Source organism: Berghia stephanieae, chromosome 4 (genome assembly GCF_034508935.2).
Source record: "Berghia stephanieae isolate SIO BIC M18660-M18661 chromosome 4, UCSD_Bste_1.3, whole genome shotgun sequence".
In the NCBI taxonomy this organism is placed as follows: Eukaryota; Metazoa; Mollusca; class Gastropoda; order Nudibranchia; family Aeolidiidae; genus Berghia; species Berghia stephanieae.
In genome coordinates this window covers 13476719-13504218 of record NC_088363.1, presented here as the reverse complement: position 1 = coordinate 13504218, position 27500 = coordinate 13476719, and the positions used below count along the sequence as shown (strand labels likewise).

Genomic DNA, 27500 nt, shown 5'->3' with positions numbered 1-27500 from the left:
TCTTTCATTTATGTTGATGCTAGTAGAAGCTTTGGTGGCTACTTAATAAAATATTTCCTCCTTGCAAAATGATAGATTGCTGTCCTCAAAGTCACTTAGATTTTTTGAGTTGCTTTTTAAAATTTGTATTTGGCAGACCAGGAAGGTGATCTGTCTTCAACTTGTTCTGGCTGTTCGTTAGCGAGAAACATCATCTATTCTTTTTTATTTAAATAGGATTTTGGATCAAAATTTGTCACGTACATATATACAACCCATGGAAAATGTTTGTTAACGAGTACAAAATAACTGGTACATTTTTAAAAATTGTAAAACTCTTTTTGTTTTCTTTTAAAAATAGGGTTATAGATCAAAATTATCACGTGCAACCCATGTTGAATGTTTTCTTACGAGGGAATTAAAAGCAATATTTAAACATATTAATGACAAATCGGTAATTTTTACTATTACTTCCAGTGTCTAATCTCTCTATGGTGACACACTATAGTACAATGTTGACAAGAGGGAAGAATATGGAGGTCATTCCTTCATTAGTTTTTGTGGAACGTTTGCCACAAGATTGTTATATTTTTTGATGTCAGACCCCCAAATTAGGTCGCAAAATGGGTATCAACACAGATAGTTAACATTGTTCACCATAAATGTTGTTTTTTAACCTATAATGACGATACAGAATGATTGAAACCGCCCAATATTGGTAATTAATTTTTTTTTTAGAAAAGACCCAAACCGCCCATTAATATCCCTGAAAACTACGATTTTTTCCAAGTCCAAGTCGTTATGGACATCGGTTTGAGAGTATTTCCATGACAACAAAGAGCTCACATCAATAATTTGCGTTATCAGACCTGCAAATAAGGACACGTCGATTTACATAAATAAAACACATAATGAAACCCAAGTCTCATTTTTTTTCTCTCTATAAATAGAATTTTCAGCATCAAAGTCACGTGACAATATAATGTTTTGAGACTGATGAGAGTCGTTTGATGTTACAGGAACCAGCCATCAACTTGATTATTGTCTTCGTTGACGAACATAAAGTTAAAGCATTTGTAAAGCAATATCCATGAAACGTGCTCAAAGGGGCTCCATGCCAAAAGCAACTCTTATCATATAGCTCGAGACATGACACCTGTTACGCGATGTAACATTTTTTTTTCCCGACAGAGAAAAGGCTGTTAACGGTTAGGTACTTATTTTATACCCGAGTACGATATGAGAATGTGAGTAAACAGCCTTTCCCGAGGACTCAACTTTGCGACGATCAGAGCGGGACTCGAACCTGTAGGACCTGCGGATCCGAATGCGGGTTGCCGTGCCACAGGACCGGATAGTCGCACTATAATCTAAGTAGTCCTTCAGAGCCACCAGCCCCATAGAGGCGGAGTTAATGCGTTAATTGTCGTTAGTATAGCGTGAAACGGACAATAGCAATTGCTTGCTACCTTTTGGATAGGACTCTAGTCGATCGCAAAGTACTTTCCGGTAGATCTAACAGACCCAGCTACCCAATCACTCCTGGGTGAACAGGGGATCAAAAAAATGTCGACTGCACACTGCACACTGGACCGATCTCGGTCCCTTTGCTTGTGAAGCGAGTGCTCTAACAACTGAGCTATCGGGACCACTCAATACCATATAGTCCCACTATAATCTAAGGCATGTGACAAAATGCTCCAAGATCCAATGGGTCGGGAACAGGTCACCAAACTGATCATTGTCTTTGTTGACACACCTACCATATGTCTTGTGTATCGTTCATATCAGATTTGATTCATTCTTCCTTTTTATAATTCTTAATTGTATTACTCTCTCTCTCTCTCTCTCTCTCTCTCTCTCTCTCTCTCTCTCTCTCTCTCTCTCTCTCTCTCTCTCTCTCTCTAATACAGAGTGAAGAAGAGAATGTTTGGTGGCTTCCCCGAGGCTGCAGGGAACAGGAATTGCTTTGAAAAGTCTCGTTAAGCCTTCACCAGCCTTTATATGATGATCTACAATCTTCCTACATTTGATTGGTGAGTCTATTATGTTTGTCTTGAAGATTGCGAGTAGTTTTTCAGAGCCATAGGGCCCCATAGAGCTAGAATTCATCCCTGTTTCTGTAGATAGAATGAAGTTGACGTCACTCAGGTCTTTGCTATTGTTTTGGGGGGTTTGTTTGTTTGTTTTGGTTTTTTTATTTTTTTGGTGGGTTTTTTTTTTTTGCCACCCGCGTTTATAAGTAATTCTTACTAAACTGTATTAACCAGTCAATATACGTTTTAGGTTACAGATAGGTTTGTATGTTGGTCCGTTATACTTCCGGATAGCAATGTTGTGAGATTCTTAGCCAAACGCATACTATCTATCGCGTGAAACGGATAATAGCAATTGCTTGTTATCTTTGGATAGGACTCCATTCTATCGCAAAGTAATTTCCGCCAGACCTGCTACAGCATGCATGAAAGAATTAAATACCCCATGGTAGACAACAAGAGTAAACTGATGAGATCGTCTGCTCTTAAACTGTTTGTGGTACCTGAAACGAAACTGAAATCTTTCGGTGATAGATTCTTTCTTCTTCTTTCAGCTTATCCCGCATTTTGCAGGGTTGCTATAATTTCATAGCAAAAAAAAAGCTTTATATAGCGCAATATCCACTAAATGTGCTCAAAGCGCTTTACAAGGCGTCTCTGGTCAACAGCAGCATTTAACATGTAGGACGGGACATGCCGCCTGTTAGGCGATATTACAATTTTTCAGACAAAGACAACGCTGTTAACGACAAGGTACGCATTTTACACATGAGTACGGTGAGAGAGTGTGAGTAAAGAGACTTTTCCAAGGACTCAACTATGCGCCGAACGCGAGGTCGAACCCAGGATCTTCCATTAGACCATTAGACCACATAGCCGCACCATAGCATCATCATCTTCCTCCAAGCCCAGTTCTTTCATGTCGTTCCATCCATCCATCTAGTCTTTGGGCGTCCCTTTTTCCTCTTACCCCATAATTGTTTATCTAATCCTTTTCTTCCAATGTACCCGCTCTCTTGTCTCTTACCATGTCTGAACCATTTTAATCTATCCATTTCGGTGATAGATCGTTTGTTAAAATATGGCCTTACTTTTAGAATTCGTTAATTACATCTATTTAATTCTCAAACAGTTCTGTGGTTGTCATTAAACGTCTGAACACATCTATTCTCAAAGTATTTTAATAGCTAATTGTGCTAGTTTAATATTAATGTTTTATAACATTTTATTCATCACCATTGATCATCATCATCATCATCATCATCATCATCATCATCATCATCATCATCAATGATCATCATCATCATCATCATCATCATCATCATCATCATCATCATCATCATCATCATCATCATCATCATCATCTCATTATTTATTCATTGTCTATATTCATTCATGTCATTATATTATTATTGTTATTATTATTATTATTATTATTATTATTATTATTATTATTATTATTATTATTATTATTATTATTATTATTATTATTATTATTATTATTATTATTATTATTATTATTATTATTATTATTATATTATTATTATTATTATTATATTATTATTATTATTATTATTATTATTATTATTATTATAACTTCAAAATTCATCAGGTAATCTTAACATCATTTCTGAAATGACCTACCCTATATATCCCAAAGGCAATGCCTATTCTCCTGGCCCCATTTTTCTTCCAAAAAAATATTGTAAAATTACAATGAATAACTAACACTTTAAATATCATTCTGTCCTTTACCAGTATTTACAGATTGCCTGTGGATATCGGAGATAAACAAACGACCAATTCAAATACCTTTGCAAATCGCCATCCTCAAATACCAAGCATAAATAAATAATATCTCCATCTCCAAAACAACAAATTTCTAATCTCACAAGCAGTTGACAAATCATATCATCCAAAATGGCGGCCGATACCATAGCCTACACCGTCCCGGACAATACAGCGGCGACTGCTTTGGACAACACAGTCTCCCTCGTTGACAATTCCTCCTATCTTGGAAACACAACGTCAACGACCCCTCCTCCAGAGGAACAACCATCACCGTACGTGTTTGCTACACCGGAGGAAAAATTAATAATTTGTTTTATTCTCGGACTGATCAGTGTATTCGGTACCGTCGGCAACGGGCTCGTGATTTACGTCTTCACGAGAAAAAGTGACAAAGTAACTTCAACAATTTTCATTCTAGCCTTAGCGTGGACGGACCTTTTCACGTGTATGCTCGTCGTCCCCTTCACGGTGGTCAACGTCCAAACGGACAGTTATTTAATATACGACTTTGCCTGCAAGGCCTATCAGTTCCTCATCACATTTAACGTTCCTCTGTCTCCTTTCATCATGGTCGCCATCGCCATTGACAGGTAAGAAATTATAACATTTATGGAATATAATAATTTGTTTCATTATAGTCTCTCCCTCAGGTTTACTTGGGGGTTCCGATAGCTCAGTTGGTAGAGCACTCGCTTCAAACGCAAAGAGACCTAGATCGATCCTGGGTGGAGTGGAGATTTTTCTGATTGGGTAGCTGGGTCTGTTAGATCTGGCGGAAAGTACTTTGCGATAGACTAGCGTCCTATTCAAAGGGTAGCAAGCAATTGCTATCGTCCGTTTCACGCTATAGAAACCGGGATAAACTCTGGCTCCATGAGCCTAATGGCTCTGAAGGACAACATATCTACTCAGGTCTTCTAACTTATTGTCATTTGAAAGAAAAATCCCTAAAACTAAATTCTCTGAACGATATTTTTGCCAGTTCTGCTCCAGCTGTGTGGAACTCATTGACTACTTATACAAGGAACTGGCAGACATTTGATACCTTTAAAAAATCCCTGAAAACTGAGTTATTTATATCAACCTATCAAAGGAATTGTTGATATAATATAATGTGTATATGGATGTGTGCATGTGTGTGTATATGTATATGTCTATATGAATGTTTGTATATGGACATATGTCTATGTATATATATATATATATATATATATATATATATATATATATATGTGTGTGTGTGTGTGTGTGTATGTGTGTATATATATATATATATATATATATATATATATATATATATATGTTTTAATATTTGTATATATGCATGCATATGGATACATGTGTGTATATGAATGTAAATGTGCGTGCGTGTGTGTATATATATATATATATATATGTGTGTGTGTGTGTGTGTGTGTGTGGGTGGGTGGGTGATCGGGGATGTATTTGTGTGTTTATATGTGTATATGTATATTTATTAATTTGTTTACTTATCATTCGCTATTGTCATTATGAAGCGCAATTGAGCATTGTAAATAGATAACGGCACTATATAAATGTCCCATTACATTAATACATTACCATCACTGTTGCATAAACTTGAATTTTAACACCCATATCATCATCACTGTTACATCAAATTTGACTTTAACACTCATGTCATCAGCTCTATTGCATCAAATTGTATTTTAATATCCACATCACCATCACTGTTACAGTAACTTTAGCGTTAACATCCAATATATCACCCTCATTGTTACATTAATTACATTTTAACACTCTTATGATGATCACTGTTTAATTAACTTCTATTCAACACCCATATCACCTCTACATTTAACTTGTATTTGAACATCCATATCATCATCACTGTTACATTAACTTGTATTTTAACATCCATATCATCATCACTGTTCCATTAACTTGTATTTTAACATCCATATCATCATCACTGTTACATTAACTTGTATTTTAACATCCATATCATCATCACTGTTACATTAACTTGTATTTCAACACCCATATCATCATCACTGTTACATTAACTTGTATATTAACACCCATATCTGAAAAAGACTACGAGCTACTATTGTTTTGTGACATAATTCTTAGTGCGGCTATGTGGTCTTGTGGTATGACACTCCCTTTCGGATCGGAAGGTCTTGAGTTCGAGCCTAGCCCGGTGCATAGTTGAGTCCAAACTCGGGTGTAGAATGAGTACCTGGTAATTAACAGAGTTGTAATATCGCCTCACAGACGTCATATCCCGTCCTACTTGTTAAGTGTTGCTGTTTTCCAAGGGCCCCATTGTAAAGTGCTTTGAGCACGTTAAGTGGATATTGCGCTATATAAAAGAGCAGGGTTTTTTTTTGTAGTATGACATAATTTCTTACCCAGTGTCAGGCTATGCTTTTACAAAGGCTACGGTCAAACCAACCCTTGTTTTATAAAAGATTTATGATATGTTATCTGTATTAAATCATGTTTCTCCCGTTTATTTTTATTCCTTGTTAAAGATATTTCAGCATATGCCACCCGTTCCTGCACGCTGTGACACCAAGGAGGGCCAGACTGTCCATACTGTGTCTATGCTTCTTCGCTTTCACACTCGGTAAGACCATAGTCGTATAGATAGATTGATGTTGACGTCACTCGGGTCTTTGTTGGTTTTTTTTTTTTTTTTTTTTTTTTTGGGGGGGGGGGTTTTGCCACCCGCGTTTATGACTATAATTCTCACTAAACTCACTATAAACGTTTAAGGTTATACATAGTTTTGTGTGTTGGTCCGTTTTACTTCCGGATGGCAATGTTGTGAGCTTCTGGCCAAAGCGCATACTATCTATATTATGTGACTTCCTACCTCAATAGATAGTATGCCCTTGGCTAAGAAGCTCACAACATTGCCATCCGGACCAACACACAAAACTATGTATCTGTAACCTTGAACGTTTTAGACTGGTTAATACAGTTAAGTGAGAATTATTCATAAACGCGGATGGAAAAAACTATAACCGAGACCCGAGTGACGTCAACTTCATTCTATCTATAGATGGTAGTATGTCAGTGTGAACTTGTTCACAAAAAGTAGAATCAAAGTTTTTAAAACGTAAATGTGTGGCTGTTTGGCTGTGTGGCTGTTTGGTTGTGTGGCTGCTTGGTTGTGTGGCTGTGTGGCTCAGTGGTACGATGTGGTGTCACGTCTTGTCACAACATTTAAGGCGGGTTAGGCACTTAACACACATTATTACCCCACTCCACTCAGATGTGAATGAGTATTTAGCTATAGGTAGTGACCGAGTGTTTGTACAAAAAAGGCGTCTAACAGACGACTAGTATTGAATGAGATTAAAATGTGTTTCCATATGGCTTGCTGGGAGAATATACGATCACGATGCATTGAGCCATACTACAAGACCACATCTGTGTTTGCTGTCTTTGTAAAAACTGTAATATTTTAACCAACCTTTTTAACACGTATTATTTTTATAGAGTGCTCATATCTGACATAAACCAATCAATCTCAAATGGAATTTAAACCCCCTTGAAAAGTATTTTATATGATCAGATGTTCAAAATAATGTATTGGATTTTATTCTACCCCTCTCATTGGAAAACCCTATCATTTCTTAGTAAATACGTCATCGTTGAATAATGCTTTGAACGCGTTGAATAAAAAAATTATTTATTAAATGATGATCATCTCATTCATCTCTAGTGTTTCATTCATCCTGTTTTGTTGATAAAGGGGAAACCCGAAACGTTCATTTGATCTGTTTTTTGTAATTAAATTGAAGCTTACATTCAATTTCACATCATTATTTATTTCTTCGAGCTTCGAGCAGCAACATTTACATTACACTAAGCAGTAACATTCACTTGATAATTATTTCTTAATACACGAGTTTCGACCAATATCGGAAATTATAATATTATTGACCCTAGAGCCGAAAGACCGAGATACCGATTTCGGTTAAAACCCGTATTGTAAATACCTTATTTTCATTTTTGAAATAGAAAATAATATAAGAATACAGAATGAATTCCGGACCTGTTCCCAATCACTACACAAGCTTGCGGGTGCGCGTTGGGAACAAAGTTCGAATCCTAAATGGCAAGATCGGATTGTCATAAATCTTTTATTCTACGCCTGAGTTGATTCCGATAACGCCATTTTAAAAATAAAAGACATGTTCAAAAACGCTTAAATGATATTTCTTTCTTTACGTATCTAAGCTTAGTGAAATTCAACCTGTTATAATAGGATTCAACAGTCGAGACGTCATTTCCGTCGTAATGACGCATAGTAACTTAGTAATTGGTTCTAAACTATCGGAACAATGGCGGACGCCCTTATGAAATACTTCTCCGACGAGCATATAACAGTGTATCCAGAGGTGAAAACATTGTAAATCTGATCATGTTTTGACTTTTATACATTCTGATCATATGACATATTATGAAAATGTTCTCGCCAGCATGAAGAAAAAACTACCGATTTTCTTTGCGGACGTGACATCAGACTGTTGAAATCCTATCATTATTGTAAAATTTGATATCATTACGCGTTACTATTTATGGGTAGGGTAGAATAAAATAGTATCTATACGTATTTTTGCTTGATGTCTCAACATCTAAGCAAATAACAAGGATTATTCTACACCTTTCCCTCAATAGTAACGCGTTTTGATATCATGTTTACAATAATAATTTGTGACGTAGGATTACCAAACTTTAAATTTCACTAAAAATCTGATTCTTTTTAAAGAGGTAGATATCATTTGAATGTTTTTGAAGACGTCTTTTATTGAAAGATGACGAAATCAACATTGATTGAGGGGTAGAATAAATCATTTCTTACACTCTTGAATTTTGGAATCCGAACTTTGTTCCCAACACGCTCTCTCTCGCTTTCGCTCTCTCTCCCTCTCTCTCTCTCTCTCTCTCTCTCTCTATATATATATATATATATATATCCCTCTCTCTCTCTCTCTCCCTCTTTCTCTCTCCCCCCCTCTCTCTCTCTCTCAATCTCTCTCTCCCTATCTCTCTCACTCTCTCTCTTAATCTCTCTCTCAATCTCTCTACCTCTCTTTCTCTCTCTCTCCCTCTCTCTCTCACTATCTCGCTCTTAATCTCTCTCTCTCAATCTCTCCCTCTCTCTCTCTCTCTCTCTCTCTCTCTCTCTCTCTCTCTCTCTCTCTCAAGCTCGTGCAGCGGTATGGAGCACGTCCGGAATCCCAAAAAGCAAGACTGTAAGAATCGTATATTATTCTGTATGTCTATAACCTTCATTGTTTATGTGTTTTTCCATAGGGACAATTACTGCTCTCATGTACAGTGCATACGCATTGAACATGCGAACAGAGACGGTAGCGATCGGAGAAGCAAGCTGGTGCCAAAACATCACCTTGGAGGAATCCTTGACAAATTTAACCCTGAATGATTCGTCATCAATGATATCCGTCAACCCTCAGCAAATGACCCCGTCTGCCATGCCTAATTTCAACAGTCAGGACTTTCAAATCGTTGTCGGCCAGAAAAGCTTCAACACGTCCTACAGGGATGGCGTTAACACATCTTACAACGTTGGGGATGATGGTTTAAACACATCTTACGGCGGGGTTCCTGCGGTGAACTGCTCTCGCAATGTTACATTCATGGAATACATAGGGGTGTGCCAGATGAGTAGTAAATACTTTTCCTACGACTTCATCGACACATTTGCCAATATCCAGGCATCTTTCTATGCCATTTCCTTGCTCGTAGTCTTCACGTTGTATTTCTTCATTTATCGATCTGTTGTTCGCAGACGGGCTTGGCGAAGAAAGCAGAAGTCTTGGTCCCACTCGCCTATGACGGCAGCACCGAAAAAAGAGCCTGAGATTGCTTATAACGCAAATAGTCCGGCGGATGAACCTCAACAGGAAAACATGGAACTTGTTAGTAAGAACCGGAATAGCGACAATGATGAATCCGCAGACAGTGGTCACGGAAGCAACGGGGGAACTGCAACGACTACAATTTCAACATCCGCCAACAACAAAAATGAAAACGGGGCCGATCTAAAACAACAAGTTGTCGTGGGAAACGGAAGAAGCCCGCCGATATCGAAAGTTTTAAGCTCTGCCGAGAAGAAAAACAATCGAGAACGAAGAGACTTCAATTTCCTAGCAAACATTCGCACAGCAGTGATGCTCTTTGTGGTTACCGTCGTCTTTATAATATGCTTCCTTCCCGCCTGGCTGATGGCGGCCAACATCATCCCCTTCAACGTCATCATATTCTACATGTACTTCACCTACAACTCAGCCAATCCCATTATTTACGCCTTTATGAACCAGTCCTTCAGAAAAGAGCTAAAACGTGTCTTCCAAAGAGGTACTCATTTTTTGAGAAGCGGTTAGAGTCAATGTCGCCTAACCAACCCTCCTTCCTCCTTCCTTCCTCCTTGTTCCACTCAACCTCTTATCATCGTTATTATTATCTATTATTTCATAATCAACCTTAAACCCCCTCCACCATCAGCTGTACCTACCCAGCGCCGCGTACGATATTTTGACTCGATCGCTCTGCCATGTTCACATAAAGAGGGCATCAGCCTACATTGTCAAATGAATAGTCATTGAAATTCTCCTCTTTAACCAGTTTACTACCATACTCTGGAAAGACAGGTATTTATACATTTGGCCAGAAATATCATCCTTCCAAAATCACTCGATTTCCACAACCCTCATCTTAGCAAAAACGCTGAAATCTGGGATTTGATTAAAAGATCTTGCGTAGTCCCAGGTTTGAGAGTTTTTGTCAAGACGAGGATTATTTAAATCAATCGATATTGGGAAGGACGAGTTTTCTGGCCAAATTTTTATATTTTACGTGTCTTTCCGGAATACGGTAGTTTACTGGTGAAATGAAATTGAGAGAAGAGTAACGCATATTCTCTCTATCTCAGTCTCTGTCAATCTCTACCTCTTTCAGTGCCAGGCCAAAATTGCCTATCCGTTTGTTTGGCCCCAAATTATTTTCATTGCTTTTTTTACCCAGCTCGCTCTCTCTCTCTCTCTCTCTCTCTCTCTCTATCTCTCTCTCTATTCTCTCTCTCTCTCTCTCTCTCTCTCTATTCTCTCTCTCTCTCTCTCTATCTATCTATCTATCTATCTATCTATCTTAGAAACTGAGCCTTTATTTAATGTAACAACTATCCAGACAGAATGATTCACTTTGTTTACTTTTTCTCATTCCGTTATCTGAAATTATCCGTCATCTTGTTCAGTGACCAACTGTGTTCTTCAGAGCTGAGGAGCAAATACTGTCGTACTCTGGAAAGACACATCAAAATTCTGGCCAGAAAACTCGTCCTTCAAATATCAATCGATTTAAATGACTCTCATCTTGGAAAAAAAAACCTCTCAAATCTGGGACCTCGTAATATCATTTAATCAAGTCCCCAGATTTCAGCGTTTTTGCCGAAGTCCCGGGTTTGAGAGTTTGTTTTTTTTTCTCCCCAAGACGAGATTCATTTAAATCGATCGATATTTGAAGGACGAGTTTTCTGGCCAAATTTTTAAATATGTGTTTCTCCAGCGTACCGCAGAACGCTCATGGCTTAAGGATGCAACTGCAAACCATTTGATACGTGCAAATTACTGCCGCTTGTTAAAACCTTCTACATTACTTTTATCAAAACAAAACTTCACTTCAGTTTCTACATTTCAGTAGCCTTATCACAGTAGAAAATTCAGGAGCAGGCACTGGTGTAAGAAAAAGATCTGAACAAGTATGTATGAAAGGTGCCAGACAAAGCAAGAAAGAAACATGCAAGAGAAAAAAACATTGCCAAAAAAATAATCAGTCTACCTTGACTGGGGATCGAACCTCAGATCGTGTGATTACCGGTCAGACGTGCTACCCATTACACCTAAGAGGCTCCGGAGAGTTGGGGGACAATTTCAATACCTATATTCTTCACAAGGGTACGCGTTTTGCGTTTTACGTTGTGACCCCTCGCTTGTATCAAACAACACATACATTGGTCCTCACGAAGTCCATATTCAACAATAGATAGATTAACTCTCTCCTTACCAGCCATTTTCAGGATTTTCCCTTAAACTTCACACCCAACTAACACAAAAATAGATGTCGTATCACTGAGACATAATCATAATAGCAGTAAAATTCTTGCGATAAATAATTTCTATAGCAAAACATACTCTACAACACACTGTTCATTTTATTTAAATTTTGTGATGAACAAAAGAAATTTGAATAAGAAAAACGTTGATTGTATCGTAACGAATGTGACGATTTTCCAATAGTTGGTAAGGAGAGGGTTAATGGGAATTTTTATAAAGTAAATGAATGAATCATTTCAGTCTGTCGATCCCTTCGTTCCCCATGGCTTTTTATTAACCTTTTCAAACCCACCGATTCCTATATCCATATCCATCCATTATCCATAACTGTTTCTATCCATCTATAGACTTCTTATACCTTTTATTATCAACAACCTACCACCACCTACCCCTAATACATATTACCATATTATAATCGTTTTCTCTCCCAAACCTGCTACTACCCTATCTAACAACATAACATCTCCTTTTATTAACATTGCAACTTCGATATGATAGATTAATGCATTATCGATATACTATTTATCATATCGCTACTTCTATATCATAGAATAGCTACTATTCTTAAGACTGTATGTTTCTTATATTTTACTCTACGTGTCTGTAATGAATGTATATATCGATAATTATATTTTTTTTGAAAATTTCTTTTAAACATAATTATATTATTATTGATATGTTAAGTTGCATAACATAATTTATTGTACTTTAAAATATTTATGATGATGGTAATTTTTATTTATTTTATTTAAAATTTGCATTATATGTATGAGGGATAGAATGTATCCACCATATTATCTTTTATTTACCCTTTATTTCCTATTACCATTTTAGTTCACCCAATATTATTTTCATCTTTAGATTTCACTTTTTTACTTTTTAAAAACATTTTCTCTAAATTTTTTTAACCTACATGTTTTAAATTTTCCTTTAGTCTTTTTTATTATTTATTTTTATAATTTGTGGCATTGCTGCAAGAATATCATGGCCTCAATAAGATCAGATTAATTTTAGCTCAATTTTAGTTTTTATCATTCCAAAGATATTATTTAACATCTTATTTAGAGCGGGGGGGGGGTTTAAATAAGAGTTTAGGACAGTAACATTTTGTATTTAAGAGTTAATCATTAAGATTAATCATAAACTAAAATTTAAAATCAATTAGTACTACATCTTACACAACAACATATTGAGCAAGACTAGTTTTCTAAAACAACGTTAAGAACTTGTTAATAATTATAGCAAACTCGCTTGACACTCAAAGGGGAACAAGATCAATTCCGGCGGGTGCAGTTGAGATTATTTTTTTATCTGACAACCCCCCCCCCCCTCCCCTGTCCACCCAGCAGTGATTGGGTATCTGGGTCTGTTAGATCTGGCGTAAAGTACTTTGCGATAAACTATCGTCCTATCCAAAGGGTAGCAAGCAATTGTTATTGTCCATTATTTCACGCTATATAAACCCGCGATAAACCCCGGTTCCATGGTCCCAATGGCTCTGAAGGACTACACTTGTTAACGTAGCAAAGGGTCGATTTGGGTTGGTTTTTTTTTCAAATTTTGTGATTCGTAAAAACAAATCTGAGCAAGAAATATGTTTGTAAAGAATGTGACGATTTTCTGCAGTTGGTGGAGAGAGGATTAAAACTAGGCGACATTTATCAGTAAATCGGACTACAAAAGCTTCTTTTTTTATTTTTTATTTTTTTTGCAAATTCTAGTTTTTCGTCAACTAAAACGTATAAATAAAATTAAATATTGATCGGACTAAATAAGTGAAATCAAAAATGATTGCAAAATCCAGTATTCGTCAACTAGAACGTAGAAATAAAATTAGAAGATTATTGACCGCACTAAATGAGTAAAAACGAATTATTGCAAATTCCAGTATTCGCCAACTAAAGACATAGAAATATTGTGCTGCTATGTGGTCTAGTGGTATGACACTCGCTTTCGGATCGGAAGGTCCTGGGTTCGAGCCTTACGCTCGGCGCATAGTTGAGTCCTTGGAAAAGGCTCTTTACTCACATTCTCTCACCGTATTTGGCCTGGGTGTCAAATGAGTACCTGGCCGTTAACAGCGTTGTCTTTGTCCGAAAAATTGTATTCCATAAATAATATTGTGATCGAAGTGTTCGGCAATAGAATGCATCATTATGCTCCCGATTAGACCAGCTGTACAATACAATAAGAACTCGTGAGACATTTTTCCAAGAGAAATAGGTTTTGTATTAATAGCTTTACAAATTCCAGTGTTTTGTAAAAGAATGCTCAGATTAAACTAGATGTACAAAACAATAAGGAATCATGTAGACATTTTTCCAAGAGAAATAGGTTTTCCAATAATATTATAATTAGCTTTTCACCTCCTTTTGAAATCAATCACAAAATCCCACTGGCTGGCTTTTCCGTGATTATTTTTGGTGTCTTTTTTGCTTCTTTGTGGTCGTCATCATTCATTCATTCCCTGTGGTGTTTTCAAGCATGGCTTTTGGATTCCGTACGGTGCACGATACGTTCTTCGGCTTTGATTATCATGTCAACATTACGGAATGCTTATTAGACTTATAATAATAATACTATTTTATTATGCTATCGTTTTTTATGAGAATGTTGATTATAATATTCACACATTTATCATATTGGGAATGAGATTAGCGGAAGAGTAGCGTCCCTTGATTGGACGTCACCCTACAGAGAGAAGGTCAACATGGTTTTGCGCATGCGTCTCTCTCGTCCTCGCGTTCGGTGAAGTGTCTCATGCCGCTTTCGCCGGAAGCGAGGACGAGAGACGCATGCGCAAAACCATATTGACGTTCTCTCTCTAAGAACTTCTCCGCCGGTGAGGTCCAATCAAGGGACGCTACTCTTCCGCTAATCTCATTCCCTATTATCTATCCATTGATACAAGTTTTATCCCGAATTGAGTAAATTTTTTGTTGGTGTCTTTCCAAGCAAATTTTGCGAGGCGGATACACCATATTGCATAAACGTCTAGATAGTTGCAGAGAATGTGAAAATCTAAATGCATTGCGTCGGCAAAGTTGCATTGGTAATATTAGATTATCTATCTAGTTGTTTTTTTTTTTTTTTTTTGTTTTTTTTGTTTGATTTTTGTTTTGTTTTTGTCAACAATGGAAAATATTGCGCACTTTTAAAATGATTTGTAACATTTTGTAAACAATTTTAAAACAATAACATTTTTTGTGGAGTCATACTAGAGAGAATTGGGACACAAAGCACCAATTATTAGTATCGGAATCTGATCGGAATGTTCCTACTAGAACTTGTCTCAATTCTGAGTATTTGTATTCGAGAGCGGAGAGAGATGTTTTAATGTGACAGCCATTGTTTGGTGTTTAGGATGAAAAATACTTTTAAGTCGGCTATGTGGTCTAGTGGTATGACACTCGCTTTCGGATCGGAAGGTCATGGGTTCAAACCTCGCGCTCGGCGCATAGTTGAGTCCTTGGAGAAGGCTCTTTACTCAGATTCTCACACCGTACTCAGGTGCAAAATGAGTACCTGGCCGTTAACAGCGTTGTCTTTGTCCGAAAAATTGTAATATCGCCTAACAGGCGTCATGTCCCGTTTTACATGTTAAATGTTGCTGTTGACCAGGGACCCCTTGTAAAGCGTTTTGAGCACATAATTTAGTGGAAGTTGCGCTATATAAAGCTCAATTAAAGTCTATAGTAATCACACCTATTATCCGAAGTAACGTATCTGAAGACACACAGTACATAGAGCTGTGGTCGTCAACCTCTTTTGAAATCAGACACCCTTTCTGCTTTCACATTAAAGGCTTATAGTCTACACTCCAGTCTCCACCATCTGCTAAAATTGCATCTATCTTTATGTGAAAAGATTCATAGTGGGGTAATCATTATAATATCAAAATCTAATCTGGTATATCCAATATATCCAATACATACATATATATATATATATATATATATATATATATATATATATATATATATATATATATTTGTGTTTGTAGAGAGGTTATATTGTTTTATGCCGCTATGTGGTCTAGTGGTATCACACTCGCTTTCGGATCGGAAGGTCCTGGGCTCGGCGCAGGGTTGAGTCCTTGGATAAGGCTCTTTACTCACATTCTTTCACCGTACTCAGGTGTTAAACGAGTACCTGGCCGTTAACAACGTTGTCTTTGTCCAAAAAAATTGTTAATATCGCCTAACAGGCGGCATGTCCCGTTCAAAATTTACGTGTTGCTGTTGGCCCCTTGTAAACCGCTTTGAGCACGTTTAGTGGATATTGCGCTATATAAAACCTCTCTTAACTTTTTTAATGCCGGTATGCTGTCCACTTCTAGTACATCAAGCACATTTATGGGTATACCCCCGGGTTGTACAATACGCCCAGTTGAAAAGAACTCACCTAGACCTCCGGACTCTAGAAAAACCAAATATTTTGAACTTTGGCTAGAAAACGCACCTTCAAATATCGATCGATTTAAATGACTCTCATCTTGGCAAAAACTCTTAAACCCGGGACTTCGTCAAGATGAGAGTCAATTAAATCGATCCATATTTTGAAGGACGCGTATTCTAGCCAAATTTTTAAATTGTGTTTGTTTTTCTAGTACGGAGGTAGAGATATCTCCTCTTTGTCTTTTTAGACCTACTTACTACTACGAAAATTTTCGTAGAAATACGAATTTTTTTGTCCTATCGGATTCAATAGTCTGATGTCACGTCGCCCACCAACGGCGACTATCGGTCATTTCATGTTGGGAATCGCCATCTGGCTACCCTCTTGCCAGATTCATTTGCGCGCTCCTACAGACTTTATTTCGGGACCTCTTATGGTCCTTAATATGGCTCAAAAGATTAGTCTTGATCTATGTTAATTTTTACTATGCAGTAGTATGAATATTGAAATATGCGGCTATGTGGACTTGTAGTATGACATTCGCTTTCGGATCGGAAGGTCCTGGGGTCGAGACTTGCTCGGTGCATAGTTGATTCCTTGGAGAAGTCTCTTTACTCACATTCTCTCACCGTACTCAGGTGTAAAATGAGTACCTGGCCGATAACAGCGTTTTCTCTGTCCTAAAAAATTGTTATATCGCCTAACAGGTGTTTTGTCCCGTCCTACGTGTTAAATGTTGCTGTTGACCAGGGACACATTGTAAAGCGCTTTGAGCACGTTAAGTCGATATTGCGCTATGTAAAAGCTCATTTTGAAAGCTCATTTTGAAAATAGAGATGAGAGTCTGTTCGTATCAGCTTTTATCAGCTCCAAAATACTGTATGTTCGGTTCTCCGCTTGTCTTCTAAAATTAAAAAGTAGAAGGTTGAGAGATAGATTATAGATACATTGATAATGAAAGGAAAAAAAGACGAATAGATTTTATCATTTAATTTAAAAATAATAACGCACATTCTGAGACATATCTATGTAACAAAATATCTAGATCTATTCTTGGTTTATGAGTTCATAAAAGACAGCATGTGTCGAAATGACAACACAAAAAACCTTCGCTATAATATATTATACTCATCATGCCTTTGGCCAGCATTCAATTAAAACGTTACTTAACAGGCTTATTGTGATTTGGTTGAAAGCCGTAACGAGAGAGAGAGAGAGAGAGAGAGAGAGAGAGAGAGAGAGAGAGAGTGAGCGAGAGGGAGTGAGAGGGAGGGAGAGTGAGCGAGAGGGAGTGAGAGGGAGGGAGAGTGAGCGAGAGGGAGAGAGAGGGAGAGTTAGCGAGAGGGAGAGTGAGCGAGAAGGAGATTTCAAAATTTGAAAAGACGTCTATGACAAAAAAAAAAAAAAGAAAGACTCCTTTTATTCATCCCCTAGGGGAAATTTGACTCCAGGGTCTATTCCAAGGGAAGACTGGAATAACCATGGCGTCAGCCACAGTGCAGCGCCGCAAATTGAGCTAGGGCGAGGTGACTTGCTCAAGGTCACACAACTCAGTGGCGGGTGATCCTTCTGCCAGACAACGTTGAGAGAAAGGCACATGGAAAAAAAATCATCCCAAAAAAGATCAAACCCGCCTCAACTGAGGATGGAACCTCATCGCCCCTGATTACCATAATATATGAGGTGTGATTTTATGAGAGTTTTTCTTTTTCAATATAAGGGTTATTTATATTGATAAAAATTTGAAGGACGATTTTTCTGGCCAAATTTTTAAAAATTCCTGTCATTTTAGAGTACGACAGTTAACTAGTTAAAACTCACATGAATACAGATTTTAACCCTCTCTTAACAACTACTGGAAAATCGTCCCATTCTTCCATGATGCAATGATAACAATAATAATAATAATAATAATAATAATAATAATAATAATAATAATAATAATAATAATAATAATAATAATAATAATAATAATAATAATAATAATAATAATAATGTGTGTGTGTTATGTGTTAGATGCCTTTCGCGTCTCGACCGAAAGATCGGGTCGCCTTGGCTGTTTCCAGTATTTCCTGTGTGAGGTGTCTCCAATATTGCCGGTCCTCTGCTAGGGTTCTCAGATTTTCAAGGTCCCCTGCCGTTATGAGACTAATGCTTTGTCCAAGTGTTGTGAGGTTTTTGTTTAGGATCACAGGGAGTGTTGTGATCGGTCTTCCTCTGAAAAGGTTCCCGTGTTTTTGGAAGTATCCCGACATGGCTTGGTTAGCTGGTATGTTTTTGTCCCTGCGTAGTATGTGACCGAAAAGTTGCCATCGTTGTTGTAAAATGTCAAGGGAGATTGGTCTTTCTTTTGTGATCTTATAGAGTGATTCATTTGAGATCTTTTTTGGGTATTTGATGTCCAGTACCCTTCTTAGCTGTGTGCGATGGAAGGCATCCAGATGTTCTTCTTCGGATTTTGTCAACGCCCAAGTGCCGCAGTTATACAGAAGTACCGGTTTTACAAGAGCACGGTACAGTTACAGTTTGGTTTTTCTCTTTATTTTGTCACCTCTAATCCATACATTGGTGAGTTTACTGAGTGCGGCGTTTGATAGCTGTTTTCTTCTTTGTACATCCTCGGTGTCTCCAATTAGTGAGCCGACTTTCTTTGTTCTTTTCCATTCCTCTTTGTTCCTCGATATTGTTGTAAATTCGGTTTTATTGGCATTGACTTGGAGGTTATATTTCATGAGGGTATTTTGTATGATGTCTATATTTGCTGGTGTTGATCCAATAAAATCGACATCATCTGCATAGGCGATTTCTCTAGGGATTGCATTCTCAATATGAGTCGTTGGTTTTGGAATGACTTTTCGAACTTCTTTCACAGCGTGTTCTAAGTATATTGTGAACAGAATCGGGCTCAGACTATCTCCTTGGGGGGTCCCGATGTTACTTTCGAACTGCGTATTAATAATAATAATAATAATAATAATGATAATAATAATAATAATAATAATAATAATAATAATAATAATAATAATAATAATAATAATAATAATATATAATAATAATAATAATAATAATAATATATAATAATAATAATAATAATAATAATAATAATAATAATAATAATAATAATAATAATAATAATAGTAATAATAATGAGAAAGAAGAAGAAGAAGAAGGAGAAGAAGAAGAAGAAGAAGAAGAAGAAGAAGAAGAAGAAGAAGAAGAAGAAGAAGAAGAAGAAGAAGAAGAAGAAGAAGAATAGTAATAATAATAAAATTAATAAACTTTTTTTTCCTTTTCGGAAAAGAGATGGATTCAAGTATTAACATAAAGAATACACAGAAATCAGAATTAATTACCCTATAAATACCTCAAAATAAGTGAAATAAGAATGTATCTATTACATGCAATATAGTGATTATCATATATATATATATTATATATATATATATATATATATATATATATATATATATATATATATATATAATATGTAGACTTTATAGAATAAAAATTAACTCTATCATTGTTCAGAGTTGTCGTGTAGTCTATATTATATATAAAATACGTAGGAAATTATTTGTTGCACTTATAAGTACATAGCCTTGTTTTGTCAAATTCGTTTTCGGAACAAATTATTGTGTATCATAAAGATATTTATTCCACCCCTCTCCCTAAATAGTAACGCGTAATGATATCATATTTAAAATAATAAATTGTGACGTCAGATTATCAAACGTTAAATTTCACTAAATTGGATTTTTGTTTTTTAAAAATTAAAAAGTTAATCATTTAAATGTTTTTAAAAATGTCTTGTACTCTGACTGACGAAATCAGAATCGATTGAGGAGTAGAATAAAAGATTTCTTTCACTCTTGCGTTTTGGAATTTGAACTTTGTTCCCAACGCACACTCGTAAGCTCGTGCATGCAGCGGTTGGGAACACGTCCGGAATTCCAAAATTCAAGAGTGTAAGAATATCGTATATTATCGATTTTTTTGTTGAGATGATTTGGGATTTCTGAAAAAATTCCTAAAATGGTGGATAACAAGGAAGATAATAGAATTCATAATAATACGTAATAAAATACACTTATTCATCATCTGCGGTAAAATATATCTTTAACCCAAGACGATTCCAACTCTTGTTAACTCACTCCTTACCAGCAGCCATTTTCAGGATTTCACACCCAACTAAGATAAAAAAATATTTTTATCACTCAAACACAATAGCAGTAAAGTTCTTGCGATGCGTAATTTCTTTCGCAAAACATGCTCTACAACACACTGTTCATTTTATTTAAATTTTATAATGTACAATAGAAATTTGAATGAGAAATATGTTGGTTGTATCATAACGAATGTGACGATTTTCCTATAGTTGGTAAGGTGAGGTTTAAAGTGTTTACTTTGTTTGATGGAAAACAAATTCCAGTATTGGATATTAAAAGTTTAATTTTTAACAAAGATTCTACATTTCTCTTCATTTCCTCTAGTTTTGTTTTGTTTTTAAATTGTTTTATTTCAACATTCATCTTTCTTGTTGCTTTTTATTTATTTATTTTTTTTTTGTGCGTGTGGTTTTTGATCTAGGTTCTTGTTTAAGCTTAGTTTAAATATTTACTTCGGTATTTTTTAAATTCCTAATTTAGTTAATTACTAAATAAATTAGTGATCTATTATTTTTGTTCCTCTTTTATTTTCCATTGACATTGCTATAGGGTATGAGATTAGCGGAAGAGTAGCGTCCCTTGATTGGACGTCACCCATAGTCTGTGACGTCACCGGCGGAAAAGTTATTAGAGAGAGAAAACGTCATGTTGGTTGTGCGGGTGCGTCTCTCGTCCTCGCCGCGAGGACGGAGAGGACGAGAGACGCATGCGCACAACCAACATGACGTTCTCTCTCTAATAACTTTTCCGCCGGTGACGTCACAGACTATGGGTGACGTCCATTCAAGGGACGCTACTCTTCCGCTACTCTCATTCCCTATTATAGATAATAATGTTGCGTGTGAAGGATTTTTATTACTCTGAAAATATGAACACAAATTCAATTAAACGTTCAACTGGGTCAACACACCATAATGGTATGTGTCAAATTATACTGGAAATAGGATTCAATAGTCGTAACGTCACTTCCTTCCTAATGACGCATGGTAACTAAGTAACACTGGCTCTAAACTATCGGAACAATGGCGGACGCCCGTATGAAATATTTCTCCGGCGAGCATAAAGGTATCCAGAGAAAAAAAAACACATAAATTTGATCATGTTTTGACTTTTACACATTCTGATCACAAGGCATATGAAAAGTTCTAGCCAGCATGAAAAATAAAAAGTAATGATTTTCTTTGTTTAGAACCAAGATGTCCGCCGTTGCCATGCGGCGTGACATCAGACTATTGAATCGTATTATGACGGGTCCTAAGTAAAGTTTGATATTAAAATGTCAATGGTTATGAACTTGTTACCCTTGATAATGAGTCCGGGATATCGAGTTTACAATAATTTTCAAATTTTATAGTTTTAATGCATAGATGCTTTACCATTCTTTCAAATATCATACACGCACAGTGATATAGAAAAATGAGAGAGAGAGAGAGAGAGAGAGAGAGAGAGCGAGCGAGCGAGAGAGTGTGTATGTGAGGGAGAGAGAGAGAGAGAGAGAGAAAGTAAGAGAGAAAAGAGAGAGAGAGTGAGAGAGATAGATAGAGAGAGAGAGAGAGAGAGAGAGAGAGAGAGATACATCAGTTCCTTATAATTCAAGAAACCACGGGTTTGAAATTTAGAAATTAAATTAGATTCAGCTTTTATCTAGCTTAATACCCACTAAACGTGCTCAAAGCGCTTTACAAGGGGTCCCCGGCCAACAGCAACACTTAACATGTAGGACGGGACATGACGCCTATTAGGCGATATTATAATTTTTTCGGACAGAGACAATGCTGTTAACGGTCAGGTACTCATTTTACACCTGAGTACGGTGAGAGAATGTGAGTAAAGAGCCTTTTCCAAGGACTCAACTATGTGCCGAGCGAGGCTCGAACCCAGGAACTTCCGAACCGAAAGCGAGTGTCATACCACAAGACCACATAGCCGCACAAATGATATGGTTATATTTTTCTTGTGTTTACAAGGATATCAAAAACTCTATCCACTACTTCCCTTTACCAAAAATAAACCCAAATTATTACACTATTTAAAAATCCAAATGAGACACTTTGTGGTGGAAGGGTGGGGGGGCGGGGTGGAACTTAAGACAGGTTTAGTCTGATTGTAATTAACTAATCTCCTTTTCCTTTTCAATCCTTCAGAGATATTTGGTCGATAGATATCCCGATTTATTTTTATATTTTTTTGCGTGAAACCGACAGTAGTATTTGCTTGTTACCCTTTAGATAGGACGCTAGTCCTAACGCATGATTGCAATAAAACATATTTTTTATAAAAATCATATGCTTGAAAATTAAATAGACTTGTGATGATGTTTCTAGACACGAAACTTTTTAATACCAGTTAACGTAGAGCAGGGGTGGGGAAGGGGGTGGGGGGGGTGGGCATAAAATGATGGAGCTGTGCCAATAAGATTATATTCTTCTCTCCAAATTGTTAATATTGAAATAATGAAATGTAACATACACCATTTTTCACATATTATAGATAGAATATGCATTCCTTGGATCCTGTATGATTTTATAATGAGGTGATTGAGAACCGCTCAAGGAAATGACTTAAATATGTACAAAATTGAAGTGGTTTTGTTTTGTTTTTTCTCTCTCTCTCTCTTATAATGATTTCAATTGCTTTTGTTTGTTTGTTTGTTTGTTTGTTTGTCTGTTGTTTTGTTTTGATGGTTTAATTTTAATTTTTATTTTTTTGTTTTGTTTATCTTTTATTTTTTAATATTATTTTTTTTTTTATTTTGTATTTGATTTGTTTATTGGGGTTTTTTTCCTTCGGTTGTTTTCTTCTTGTGTGTGTAAGTTGCGGTTATGCGGTCTAGTGGTGTGACGCTCGACTTCGGAGCGGAAGGTCCTGGGATCCAGTCCCAATCTGAGCGGCGCATGGTTGAGTCCTTTGAAAAGGCTCTTCATTCACATTCTGTCACCTTACTCAGGTGTAAAATGAGTACCTGACAATAAACAGCGTTGTCTCTATCTGAAAAAGAAAACATTGTAATATTGCCCGACAAGAGTTATGTCTCGTATTGCATGTTAAGTGTTGATGTTGGCTAGGGTTCCTATGTAAATCGCCTTGAGCACGTTTAGTGGATATCGGGCTATATAAAAGCTCAATTTTTATGCCCTTATGTAAAGCTGCCTACATGAAATTTCAAAAAATTCGTAGTTTTCAAGAGAATAAAAAAAAAAATTAATTTAGATAGCTTTACAAAAAAGATTCATCATGGTCTAAAAATGCTCCAAATTCCTGAATATGGTTCTAAGAAGCTAAACTTTCCTTTTCAATAAGATTTATTGAGTCAAAGAGACCAATGCAGCTATGTAGCTGGAGACAAAATTTTGTATTCTACGCATGTTTGGTAGTACTAGACAGGTTTGCCTTAGGGTAAGCTTCGCTCTGTTGTATTTTTTTCATTGACATAGATTTTTTTTGTAAACTGCTGGGAAATAAACTATTTGAGTAAACTGATTTTCCGTGTTCTAGTGGCAACATTTACTTACTACCGGTGTAATATCATAAGAGGTCTACTGGAAATGGCTGGCCATTCTTCTTACGGTCTTGTGCCAGTTATGATTCATTTTTCACTTGTCATCTCAGGAAAACTCTTGATTTTTTAGGTCTACGGGGAAAGGCTAGCCATTCATCTTACGGTCTTGTACCAGTTATGATTCATTTTTTATTTGTCATCTCAGGACAACTCTTGATGTTTTGGAGTCTACTGGAAATGGCTGGCCATTCTTCCTACAGTCTTGTGCCAGTTATGAATTATTTTTCACTTGTTATCTCAGGAAAACTCTTAGTGTTCTGCTTCAGGCTTCTCTTTCAGTTATTCTTGATTTATTTACTTAGCTGTTTGTTTTTCCTGTGTTCTTTTCTTTTTTATTTTTTGCGTTTTCCTTTTTGTTTTATCTTTTTTTCTCGTTATCTACATTCCTTCATGGAATGCCTATGCGATCTTATGGTGCCGTTGCGAAAGGGTGTAATTTTTATACTTTTATGGCCTCGCGTTTTATGAAAGGTTGAGTCTTTGAAGCGTCTTTGAAGGGGTTTCAGGTAGCTTGGTTGGTAACTTTGTAAGGCACTCGCTTCACGAGCAAAGCTGGGACCGGTATTCGATCAGTGATGAAGTTGAGTATTTATTACCTGATCCCTCCTACTGTCTATCCAGCATTTATTGGGTTGCTGGGTCTGAAATATCCATCGGGAAGTATACTTTGCTTTGACGTCCTATCTTGTCCCAAGAATAACGAGAAAATTGCTAACGAGAGAGTGAAAATGGAAAGGCTGCGTATGGGAACAAAACAGACAATGGACGTTTCGGGTACAAACCCTTCGTCAGCACAACAATACACAAATAAACGTGGAAAACAAATAAAATATAATGAAAAATAATTTGTATCGTCTGTACTCAATGGTGGTTGCAGTAAACAAATAAAATATAATGAAAAATAACTTGTATCGTCTGTACTCAATGGTGGTTGCAGTATGCTGCAACCACCATTGAGTACAGACGATACAAGTTATTTTTCATTATATTTTATTTGTTTTCCACGTTTATTTGTGTATTGTTGCCCTGACGAAGGGCTTGTACCCGAAACGTCCATTGTCTGTTTTGCTCCCATACGAAGCCTTTCCATTTTCACTCTTTCGTTAGTATTTTACGATCACTGGCTTCATGCAGCCCTTACCGTTTTCTACTTTTCCAAGAAAATTGCTATGGTCCATGTTGTGCTATAGAGGTGGTGGAGAGAGGGGGGGGGGCAGCGTGGCTCAGCGGTGGGTACCGAGTTCGATCACCTGCCTCTGCGCTGTGATGCCATGAGCAAGTCACCTCGGCATAGCTCGATTTGCGGCGATGTACTGCGGCTGACGTCTGGGTTATTCCAGTCTTGTCTTGGAATAGACCCTAGAGGAAAATTTCCACTATCGGTTGAATAAAGGGAATTTCTTTTATTTTTTATAGTTTTTGAATCCGGGATGAATTTGGGCTCTATGGACCCGATGGATCTGAAGGACTACTTAATAACAATAAATAAATAAATAAATAAATAAATAAATAAATAAATAAATAAATGAATAAATAATAAATAATAAATAATAAATAAATAAAAATAAATAGATAATAAATAAATGAATAAATAAATAAATGAATAATGAATAAATAATAAATAAATGAATGAATAAATAAATGAATAAATAAATAAATAAATGAATAAATAAATAAATAGATAAATAAATAAATAAATAAATAAATAAATAAATAAATAAAAAATAAATGAATAATGAATAAATAATATAATAAATGAATGATAAATATGAATAATAAAAATTAAATGATAATCAAATAAATAACTAGGTACAATAAATAAATGAATTAAATAAATAATAAACAACTCTTATATAGATCTATATATATAGATGATATGTTTTGTGAGAAGTGCCAATAAAACTTGGCGCATGATTTTCATTCTTCGAAGACAAACCTTCGAGGCCAGCCAAGTTTATTCAAAATCCATTCATTTTGTTTTCATAACCATTATTATATACCTGCTGTTATTTGTAAGTAGATATTTTGATATCTAGTTGTTTGCAAACAAACAAAAATATTGATTTGCATTTCGCGTGCCTCGAGTTTCTTGAATACATTAAAGTATTATCAACATATAAATAATTATTATCATGAATACTAATTGTCAAAGGTTTTTAAAGACCTGCCTTTGCTCACATGTCGTAGAATTACAAAAATTTTGGGTCCAGTTTCAGAACTTCGAGAAAGTCATTAAAACTTATTGAAAATAAAATTTGATACCATGCTACAAAATGATTTTGAGGTTTTTAAATCCTCCTCCTCCTCGTCCTCCTCCTCCTTCTCTCGTCCTCCTTCCTCCTCTCTCCCTCCTCCTCCTCCTCCTCCTCCTCCTCCTCCTCTCCTCACCTCCCTTCCTATCTCCTCTTCTCCTCCTCCCCTCCCTCCTGCGAGGTGGTTGGATGGGACATCACCCTTGAATCATATACCTATGATGTTCGCATGGGTGTACGATCCGATAGTGATGTCGTTTCTTCTTCTCTTTACTAGCCTATCCTGCTTCTTTGGTTTGTGATTGTATTTTTGACAGGGGATATTTTTTTTCTGTAAATCTTCTGCCTGTTTGTTCTTGGTTATTTATAATTTAGCTTATGATATCTTTAGGTTATGATTTTGATTTACATTTGTACTATTTTTGTTAGATTGCTTGTTTTTTTGTTTCAGCGGTCTCTCATATAACCTCAATTGTGTTGGAAGAGACCTAAAGCAACAAACAAACAAACAAACAAAACCTCTCCCTCCTCCTCCTCTTCCTCCTCCCTCTTTTCTTCCTCCTCCTCCTCCTCCTCCTCCTCCTCCTTCCCCTCCTTCTTCTTCTTCTTCTTCTTCTTCTTCTTCTTCTTCTTCTTCTTCTTCTTCTTCTTCTTCTTCTTCTTCTTCTTCTTCTTCTTCTTCTTCTTCTTCTTCTTCTTCTTCTTCTCCTCCTCCTCCTTCTTCTTCTAAAGAAAAATGTTGCTCTATAAAGCTAACTACAGCGACTACAATTCCAATGTCCTAAAAACTATGATTCATACATTTTTTATATGGGCAGGTCTGGTTTTAATATCAAGAGAATTTGCTTCACACGTACGAGTACCTATATCTGCACAATCAACTTTATACTTATTCCATTTAAAATAGAGTATCGATTCTTTCAATTTTCGATATCGAGTATATTATTCGACCACAAGAATTATAATAACATGGTGTCGATACTGCATTGAGTATTTATGTTTTTACAAAGATTTCTTAGATCATTACTTTCTTCAAAATCACTGTAAAATATAACTTAGTCCACCGTTGTGTAGCATGTAATCACCTCATAAGCATGAATTTTTCCCACATTTTCTAAACATATATTATAATATTAAAAAGGCTCCTACCACATCGTTTCAAATTATACCTAATGCTAAAATAGTAA

General features: G+C 36.2%; 1 protein-coding gene across 2 annotated transcripts in view; it reads left to right on the top strand.

Annotated features, from left to right (window-relative positions):
• The window catches only part of LOC144970054 (uncharacterized), a 319936-nt gene that overhangs the window by 246817 nt on the left and 45619 nt on the right, over positions 1–27500 (top strand). Inside the window, exons 5-8 of one of the 2 annotated variants that reach the window (XM_078909249.1) lie at positions 1893–2015; positions 3774–4396; positions 6323–6417; positions 9120–10184. In XM_078909249.1, coding sequence (XP_078765375.1) covers positions 3936–4396; positions 6323–6417; positions 9120–10184 — 1621 coding nt within the window. In that variant the 5' untranslated portion in view covers positions 1893–2015; positions 3774–3935. Of the gene's footprint in view, positions 1–1892; positions 2016–3773; positions 4397–6322; positions 6418–9119; positions 10764–27500 lie in introns of those variants that run through there. The other variant, XM_078909250.1, reaches the window with a different exon arrangement.